This window comes from Littorina saxatilis, linkage group LG11 (genome assembly GCF_037325665.1).
Source record: "Littorina saxatilis isolate snail1 linkage group LG11, US_GU_Lsax_2.0, whole genome shotgun sequence".
NCBI classification, from domain to species: Eukaryota; Metazoa; Mollusca; class Gastropoda; order Littorinimorpha; family Littorinidae; genus Littorina; species Littorina saxatilis.
Window position 1 is genome coordinate 7,869,422 of NC_090255.1, and position 9,691 is coordinate 7,879,112.

Below are 9,691 nucleotides of genomic sequence, written 5' to 3' on the forward strand. Positions count from 1 at the left end.
ACTTCACATATGTCTTAATTACAGAAATATCATAATAGACGCTGTGTGTTTGAATTACAACCTGACTCGACTAGAGAAATGTGGATTTCATGCAGTTCACAAGTTGTTTCTGAGGATAATCAATATTATACAGGATGCTACTCGCCGTGCTTCCTTGGTCGTGGACGACCCAGAGCCTCACAAAAGTTTCTTTATCTATTAAACTATTGGAAGTTTTTAATTGAGACTTAATGTCATCCTCATACACCGTAGAACCTTCCTATTGACCAATTTTTATAGGATTATCTTTGTAAACAAAGAAATAATGATGACATTTAAACTACACTGTCGGATGTTGTGGGTCGTGGACGAAGTCGTGTTACAGTGTTTTGTCCTATTCGGATGCGTTGGTCGTGTATGACCCATACTCTGCAAAGAGGCGGTAAAGAGTTTATCCCTATTTGGATGTTGTGGGTCGTGTAGGACCCATACTTTTAACGTTGAATCTTTCATTAAAAAGTATGGGTCGTACATGACCAACATCATCCGGACTGTGTAGTCCCAAAGGTAGTTTGGTGAAGGTTATTGTTGTCGTTTTTATTATGGTTGAAGCTTTGAGCGTATTTTAAAAAGTGTTAACGTTGCTTTGTTTGTATACAGCTGCACATGTAATACGTAAGCTTCTGGAATATTAGTTTTCTTAACTAATGGAGTTTATGTTTTAATTTAGATGTTCTACCTGATGTAACTCTGCTTTTATCTATACTACCGTTTATCAAAACTTTACGCGTTTGTTTTTGTATTCATGTTACCTATGAACTTTGATATGTGCTTGAAGACAAAATGATGGTGTTTTTTTAAATACCTTTAAAGTTTGAATGCAATTCGTCAAGAATGCACGCCAGTGTCACGAACTTAAAACTCTGCTGAACAATCCCTCTCAATGCTGTCAATGCGCATGCGCTAACATGGGGAGATTAATCAGGTCGTGAACAACCTAACCCTAACCCTAGCCCTTACCCTAACCCTAACCCATGGTCAAAGGGTCGCATTTTTTAAGTCCAAGATTGGCGCATGCGCATTGACCACATTGAGAGGGATTGTTCAGGCAGGGTTTTCAGTTCGTGACACCAGTGTGATAGTGTGTGACATCCCACGCAAAGAACAACATCAAGTTCTGACGTGTTCGATTTGGAAAAGAATGAAACCAACAATGTTCGGAGTGCCATAGTATCGTTTCTAAGGGTAAAGCGTGGAAAATCATGATTTTGGACAGGAAACTAATTTTCCTTAGTCCTTCATTTGAACTTGAGGAACTAAAAATCTGTGCGTTTGGGGTTTCAGGGTGCCTTTGGTTTCCTGGGTATAACGACTCAACATTCTTTTACAAAGGCTCATGCGGTTTGTCGCAAGCTTTCTGAAATTCATGAACAGCCTTTTTGACAGTTAAATATACTTTCGAATAAACCGACACGTAACAAGAGTCTACGCAAAACACGAGAAACATTTAACGAATAGGATATGTTGGATTGTGCATTCATTGGAATTTTAGTATAATGATCTAACTGTTTTAATTTTTTTATTTTTTTATACTTCAGTAAACATTTTAAGCGGAGCATTTGTATTTTGTGTGGTGGTGGTGGTGGTGTGTGTGTGTGTGTGTGTGTGTGTGTGTGTGTGTGTGTGTTTGTGTGTGTGTGTGTGTGTGTGTGTACGTGTGTGTCTGTGTACAGATTCTGCTTGGATTGATTCTGAGGTTTACTTTCAGTCTGAAACATATTTCTCATCACACACACTCACACACACACTCACAAACACACACAAACACACACAAACACAGACACACACACACTCACTTTTTATACACGGTTGAGGAGCCTCTTTTATGTCTGGACAAACATGCAAGTTTGTTAGGTTCGGTAACACTTTACATTAATCAATACTTTCACGTTGTAAAGATAACAACCAGGAAAAAATGGTAAAGAATGCTTTTTTTGTAGTGGAAACCAGACATCGATGAAGATGCTTTGAAAGTTAAAATCGTGCAAAGGGGAATAAAAACACCTCAAAACCGAAAGCAAACAAACTAAAACAAACAAAAAAAATTACGCACATAACAAATTTGCATACACACTTGAAAAATAATTCACACTACAAAATAAACTTGAAAAGTAATTAACATTAAAAAACCCTGCTTCAAATCGGGGCTTAGACAAATGCATCGCACACCAGGAATTCATCAACATTAGTGATTCCAAATGTTAGTACACATAGCCTTCATCGAAAGTGATACTCTTCGAAACGAGGTTTATATTTGCTTCGCCTTACACTGTCGTCCCTGGCAGCAGTGGCACTCAATACACTTTTTTTTTTTAATTGTTGCAATTGTGTGTGTGTGTGTGTGTGTGTGTGTGTGTGTGTGTGTGTGTGTGTGTGTTCGTGTGTACGTGTGTGTGTGTGTGTGTGGTGTGTGTGTGTGTGTGGTGTATGTGTGTGTGTGGTGTATGTGTGTGTGTGTGGTGTTTGTGGTGTATGTGTGTGTGTGTGTGGTGTGTGTGTGTGTGTGTATGTGTGTGGTGTGTGTGTGTGCGTGTGTGCGTGTGTGTGTGTGTGTGTGTGTGTGTGTGTGTGTGCTGAGTTTAGATTACAAATTCGATTTTCTTAAATGAAACAGGGGATGTCTGCTAACATCACAAAACAATAATCAGAAAGATTTCACAACAGTACCAGAACATTTGGATACAAAATGTCAGGACGAATGTACTGGTACGGTGCAGTCGAACCTGCCCTGGCGACCATTTCTTAATAACGACCACCTGCCCATTGCGACCATTCCCACGAATTCCAGACAAGGTTCTTGCCTAGATAATTCACATTTCCATATACCACCTTTCTATATAAGTCACTCACGGTTGGCCCCTTTGGTGGTCGTTGTAAACATGATAGACTGTAGTATACATATACTCTCCCAAAAAAGAAACTTGACACAACTTGTAGTGTTGAGACAATCTTTTTGCAATTCATTAAAAGGGCGACCACCCAGTAAAGTCTGGGTTGAATGCTGTTCTTTTTGTGGTTTAGTGGTTAGCAACAATGTGACTGACTAACTTCAAACTGAATGTTGGTGCTTTCCTCTAACATATTTAAAAAAAAAGTTTACCTGTGTTAAGTTTCTTTTTTTTGGAGAGTATATATATCGTATCCTAGTTATGAAGAATCTTCAAATATATCATAGCATGCGGGTCTCTACTACGGTACAACGAATGTCCCTCGCTCTTTGTTCCTACTGAAAATCTTTCCAAATTGGTATCTACGGCGGGTAGACAACCTTTAAAGGCCAACTCCGCCTTGTGAAAACAGTGTGCCTCACAGTCTCAGATCTTGTCAGGCTTTTACACTGGATAAGACCATCCCTCCTCTTAGTCACATGCCAGAAATGAACGGCCTGTGTTTTAAATGTGTACCGTGTTAATTTTTCAGGGAATTAATTTTGTAAAAAACAGGGGCGCCTTTTTCGGAAATTGATTCATAAAAAAAATACAACACACCACAGCAAACACAGAGTGTTGCATTTGGTATGAGACCAAGTGGAGGGATGGTCCTTAACCCGTGTTAAAGCCTGGCCAGATCTGAGACAAGGCGGAGTCGGGCTTTAACATATTTCAGCAACATACAGTTTGCTATCGTCGTTTACATGTCGTGTCTTGTTAATCCGTCAGGTTGTAAGAACAAAAGAACAAATTGGTTAGAAAAAAAACCTACAACAAGCCAAAACAACAACAATAAACACATTTATCGATTGAACATTGGATGTCCCTTCTCTGAGCCATGTGACGTCAAGAGTCCGTCAAAAACTCATATTTGTGCGGCGTGCAACAATAAAATAGTGAAGGAATTCCATCTGAAATCGATCGATACATTAATGTAATTTGAATTTTTGACCAGAATAAATTATGACATTTGACACAGATCGAGACAGTCATTGTTCAACTCGACCGCAGGCGCGGTCTCGGAGAAACACTTAGTGTCTCGATCTGTGTAAAATGTCATATTTTGGTCAAAGCTACACATAACGTATAATAAAAGCAGATGAACCTAGGCGGTCACATGTAGCTGCTATATGTTAATGCCAGAGTTGTATACAATTGGTAGAATTCGACTTTGATGTGTTGCGTGTATCCCTAGTCCTAGTCCTATAGTCCAGTGATAAGTGCCACTTGCTCTATATCTCTACTTTGATTCATTACAATAGGATGGTTGCTACATGTATACTGCAGCTGAACGTTATCGTGTCGTGTATTTCCACCCTTAATAGAAAGCCTCAGGGGCCGGAAGAGCTTTGTAACCTCCCATTCCTCCATTGCCCATCGTGTCCGATGACGTTATTCCTCCAAATGTTCCGTCATGGATGTTGTCATCTGTAGACAATACAATGAAGTCATTTCATGTATGATGTGTGACTTTGACAAACGTAAAGACCTGCTGCAGGAATGGGTTGACGGTGAAAAACAAAGCGAGGACAGACACATAAAAGAAGGACTGAACAACATTTGAGGACAAATAAATAAATAAACATAATGAATAAATCTCAGAAAAGGCGATGTTAAGAAAAGAAAACAACAACTCTGTCAAGGGTTTATGTGTCATGCAAGAGTTGCTTGTCTTGGAAACACTGATGCAATCAATCCGACGTGACATTAATAGCAAGATCTAGATGTGGCACGTTTCACCACGTGTACGGGAGTCTTCAAAGTGTGACGTTCTGGGGGATCGACGGAGGGACGTGGTGGCGGTCTGCTCTCTGGAGGGGACGCTCACTCAGTCTTGCTCCACGACTTAACAGTCAATGTCGTTAGTAGGGGGCATAGTAGGTAGTTGGCTGCGTCCGTTAGCTCGGGACAGACCCACTACTGAACACCGTCGAAGTGACTCAGCAGAAGTGCAGTGTCATCTTCCAAGGGTAGCCTACCGCAGCGACCCGACATCCCCCCCCCCCCCCCCCTGGAGCGTCTGTAAAATCGACAAGTCTGGCAGCGGAACGGAATTCAGATGTGGATGGAGCAGTGAGTGCAGGGACGGGGCGATGTGAGAGCCACACAGGACAAGGAACAGGTGTAAAAACGAAAAAAAAAAGAAAAAAAAAGTGGGCATTCACTCTTTGACAACCTCCACATCCCCGACATAGTTATTTCCAAACATAGTCTATGAACTCGTCTTGACAGAGTTATTTCCAAACATAGTCTATGAACTAGTCTTGACAGTTATTTCCAAACATAGTCTATGAACTAAGTCTTGACAGAGTTATTTCCAAACATAGTCTATGAACTAGTCTTGACAGAGTTATTTCCAAACATAGTCTATGAACTAGTCTTGACAGAGTTATTTCCAAACATAGTCTATGAGCTAGTCTTGACAGAGTTATTTCCAAACATAGTCTATGAACTAGTCTTGACAGAGTTATTTCCAAACATAGTCTATGAACTAGTCTTGACAGAGTTATTTCCAAACATAGTCTATGAACTAGTCTTGACAGAGTTATTTCCAAACATAGTCTAGGAACTAGTCTTGACAGAGTTATTTCCAAACATAGTCTATGAACTAGTCTTGACAGAGTTATTTCCAAACATAGTCTAGGAACTAGTCAGCCAGCGAGCCAGGGCGATTTAAATGACGGTTTACACAGCAAGCGAAAGAGAGGCCGTCCAAGAAACACCTGGCGACGCGACCTGGAGGCCGACACCAGAAAGATGGGCAACACCTGGAGTCAGATAGAAAAGATGGCCCAGGACAGAGGACTCTGGAGAGCTGTTGTTGGCGGCCCATACCCTGACAGGAGTGACGGGCATTGAGTTGAGTGAGTGAGTTACACAGCAAGGAGGCTATATTTCAAATAAACAGTAAGCGATGATCAACAACAAAACTTACTGGTACTCCAGGCAAAATCCTTGTAGTTGCTTGCGGTTCTTGCTGGGCGTTCAGTGTCGAAACTGTAAGCAAACATACACAATTATGTCGTGTCCATTTCACCGCATTGCCAAATTCGCGGAATCGTTGACATTTTGCCCATTTCGCGTAAGGCCCCCCCCCCAAAAAAAAATAGGTGTGGTTACGGTAACATAGCCAAACAAAAATAGGGTAGGAAGGTAGGCAATCACTTTTGTTTTTACTTTTTTTTTCTAATGTGTACAAATTAAACCTACTTGACAGGGAAATAAGTGTGCGACTCGGGCGCTTTCGCTTTTATTGCGTAATTTTGCACTCGTTTTCAAGGTTTGTGTGTGTGTTTTTTGACAAATGTAATATAAAGTTATAGGGTCGGCCCCTAAAAATAGGGTAGGTCGGGTTACCGTAACCACACCTATTTTTTTTTTTAGGCCTAATGAGCAAGTTGCCCATTTCGCGAAAACGGCAATAGAGTGTGTGTGTACGTGTGTGTGTGTGTGTGTGTGTGTGTGTGTGTGTGTGTGTGTGTGTGTGTATGTGTGTGTGTGTGTGTGGGTTTGTGTGTTTGTGTGTATGTGTGTGTGTGTGCGTGCGTGTGTGTGTGTGTGTGTGTGTGTGGGTTTGTGTGTTTGTGTGTATGTGTGTGTGTGTGTGTGTATGTGTGTGTGTGTGTGTGTGTGTGTGTGTTTGTGTGTTTGTGTGTTTGTGTGTATGTGTGTGTGTGTGCGTGCGTGTGTGTGTATGTGTGTGTGTGTGTGTGTGTGTTTGTGTATTTGTGTGTATGTGTGTGTGTGTGTGTGTGTGTGTGTGTGTGTGTGTGTGTTTCCCCTCACTCACTCCCCTCTCCCCATCCCCCCCCCCCCCCCCAGCGGAATTCGGCAATTCCGTGAATTGGCCATGACACATATATTGTTAGACAGACAGATCCAAAGCAGAGACAGGCAGACAGCCATACAATCAGAGCATAACGAGAATTCTACAGTTAACTTTCTCAACAATGATAAAACAGAACTAAATCGATAATTGAGTCTTCTGTTAGGGTCGCCACCATAAGCTTGAGCTTGTTGTTGATCCTTAACATGTATTATGTTGAATTATCTATGAATTGTTGAATAAACACTGTTTAAACCAATTGAAGTCTCTTAAGTTATATGTTGATGGCTGGAATTAAAACGTTAGAGCGACCGAAAACAAAGTACTCTAAACAAATGATTAAATTAACGTAAGTAAGATCCTGCTGTAAAAAAGAAAAGAAAAAATGTGTACTTACAAATCATCCCTCGGCTGCACCTTGGCCGTTCTTGGTCTGCAAATTGTTGAACAAATCAAAACGAGTTTAAGAAACTTAAAGAATTATACAAAGCACATTTTCAAAAACGATTTATTTGAACACTCCACGTTTTAAAAGGGGAGATAACACCACCGCAGCAAGCTTTAAAAAGAGTGATATAGAGCGAACAAAAAGCAGAATAGCCCCCACCCCCGACCCCTACCCCCTACCCAGTACAACAACAGCAGCAACAACAACAACAACAGCAAAAACAACCAGAAAAGCCTCCCCCCTCCCCCCCCCAAAAAAAACCCCACAAAAAGCAATAACATCAACAACAAACACAAAAAACATAAAGTAATTAAATAAATAATAATGAAGTTTGGATAAATACCATTAACTCACCTGGGATAACAACAGTCGTCACACGAACCTCCAAACCCCCGGCCAGGCCCCCCGCAGTTCATCCCCCCGCACGCCCCCCCGGCGCATTTTGCAAGCCCCCCGCAGCAGCATAGGTAGGTCATCAGGGCCGCTAACCCTAAACCCAACAACAGCATCATAATCGAAAACAGCGCCAAAAATCCATCGTCATCCCAAATGTCGTCAGAGCTTGATTCGGACGCGGCGGTGGTGGCGGTTGTCGTCGTCGGCGTAGTCGTGGTGGGTGTGGTGGTTGTGGTTGTGGTGGTCGTCGTTGTGGTGGTGGTGGTGGTTGTGACGTAGGTCAGGGCGAAAGTGGTTGTGGCGGAACGGGTGGGAGTGCCACCGTCCATGCAGATCACTTGTACGTAGAAATAATTCTCGTATTCCGATTCGGGGATCCGCTTACTGTAGTGAACCTGGTTTGGGAAAAAACAGGCATCCACAATTCGTTATTTTGTGTAAGGAAAGGTGAGGTGAGGTAGGGTGAGGTATGGTAAGGTAGATAGGTAAGGTAAGGTAGGGTAAAGTAAGGTCAGGTAGGGTGAGGTAAAGTCAGATAAGGTAAGGTAGGGTCAGGTCAGGTCAGGTAGGGTAAGGTAAGGTAAATAGGTCGGGTGAGGTAAGGTCAGGTAAGGCCGAGGTAAGGTATGGTAGATAGGTAGAGCGATGTCAGGTGCTGTAAGGTAAAGGTTAGTTGGACAGGAAAGGTATGGTATGGTATGGTAAGGTAAGGTAAGGTAAGGTAAGGTGAAGTAAGGCCAGGTCAGGTTAGGTCAGGTCAGGTCAGGTCAGGTCAGGCAAGGTAAAGCATGGCAAGGTAAGGTAAGGTAAGGTATTGTAAGGTTATATATTGTCCTGTGAGATTACCCTTTTTTCCCTTGGGACGCGAGCTGCCATTGAGTGTGTCGATCGCAATACCCATTGTTTCCCTTGGGACGCGAGCTGCCATTGAGTGTGTCGATCGCTATACCCATTGTTTCCCTTGGGACGCGAGCTGCCATTGAGTGTGTCGATCGCAATACCCATTGTTTCCCTTGGGACGCGAGCTGCCATTGAGTGTGTCGATCGCTATACCCATTGTTTCCCTTGGGACGCGAGCTGCCATTGAGTGTGTCGATCGCTATACCCATTGTTTCCCTTGGGACGCGAGCTGCCATTGAGTGTGTCGATCGCTATACCCATTGTTTCCCTTGGGACGCGAGCTGCCATTGAGTGTGTCGATCGCTATACCCATTGTTTCCCTTGGGACGCGAGCTGCCATTGAGTGTGTCGATCGCTATACCCATTGTTTCCCTTGGGACGCGAGCTGCCATTGAGTGTGTCGATCGCTATACCCATTGTTTCCCTTGGGACGAGCTGCCATTGAGTGTGTCGATCGCTATATCCATTGTTTCCCTTGGGACGCGAGCTGCCATTGAGTGTGTCGATCGCTATATCCATTGTTTCCCTTGGGACGCGAGCTGCCATTGAGTGTGTCGATCGCTATATCCATTGTTTCCTGCATGCATGTGTTTGTGCGTGTATTTTCAAAGCTTTCGATGTGCACTTTGGATCTTTAACATGCGTATGCAAGACAAGAAGGTGGCACATTCTCGGGCTGTTAACGTACTTTATCACATGATGAAAGTTTTCCTGACCTGACCATCGGAGAACACATAAAAGTAGCTGGAACCGCCACCTGATTTAAATGTGACGTCTTTGTTTGGTGACGTCGCATCGTGGTCTTCAGCGGTGAAGTGGGTTATTTGGCCTAAACATAATCAAGACTGCTTCGTTAGCATAATTTTAATGTACCTATGTATACAATATGATTACAATGATGAAGAAGACAAAGAACAGAAAGAGTATAATTTATGGAGTATATTTCAGGCAGTACGACATTTATGTAACTTTACGAAACTTCACAATAACAGCTTTAACAAAACTGCGCGCGCACATTTACACCTTTTTTCTTTCCCTCTCTGTCTCTTCCTCTTCTCTCAAACGTGCACATAACACTCAAACACAGATGTACTGTCTCTCTCTCTCTCTCTCTCTCTCTCTCTCTCTCTCTCTCTCTCTCTCTCTCACACA

At 42.6% G+C, this 9,691-nt stretch overlaps 2 protein-coding genes across 2 annotated transcripts in view; both read right to left on the reverse strand.

Moving 5' to 3' along the window:
* The window catches only part of LOC138979673 (ER membrane protein complex subunit 2-like), a 347,725-nt gene that overhangs the window by 114,495 nt on the left and 223,539 nt on the right, over positions 1–9,691 (reverse strand). The gene's annotated exons all lie outside the window — the stretch shown is intronic.
* Positions 1,641–9,363, reverse strand: LOC138979665 (uncharacterized). Its single transcript, XM_070352379.1, has 5 exons — positions 9,256–9,363; positions 7,598–8,034; positions 7,193–7,228; positions 5,905–5,966; positions 1,641–4,397 (listed from the first exon to the last, which is right to left on the reverse strand). Exons 2-5 carry the CDS (start codon positions 7,966–7,968, stop codon positions 4,288–4,290), a joined length of 579 nt encoding a protein of 192 aa, XP_070208480.1. The 5' UTR covers positions 7,969–8,034; positions 9,256–9,363; the 3' UTR covers positions 1,641–4,287.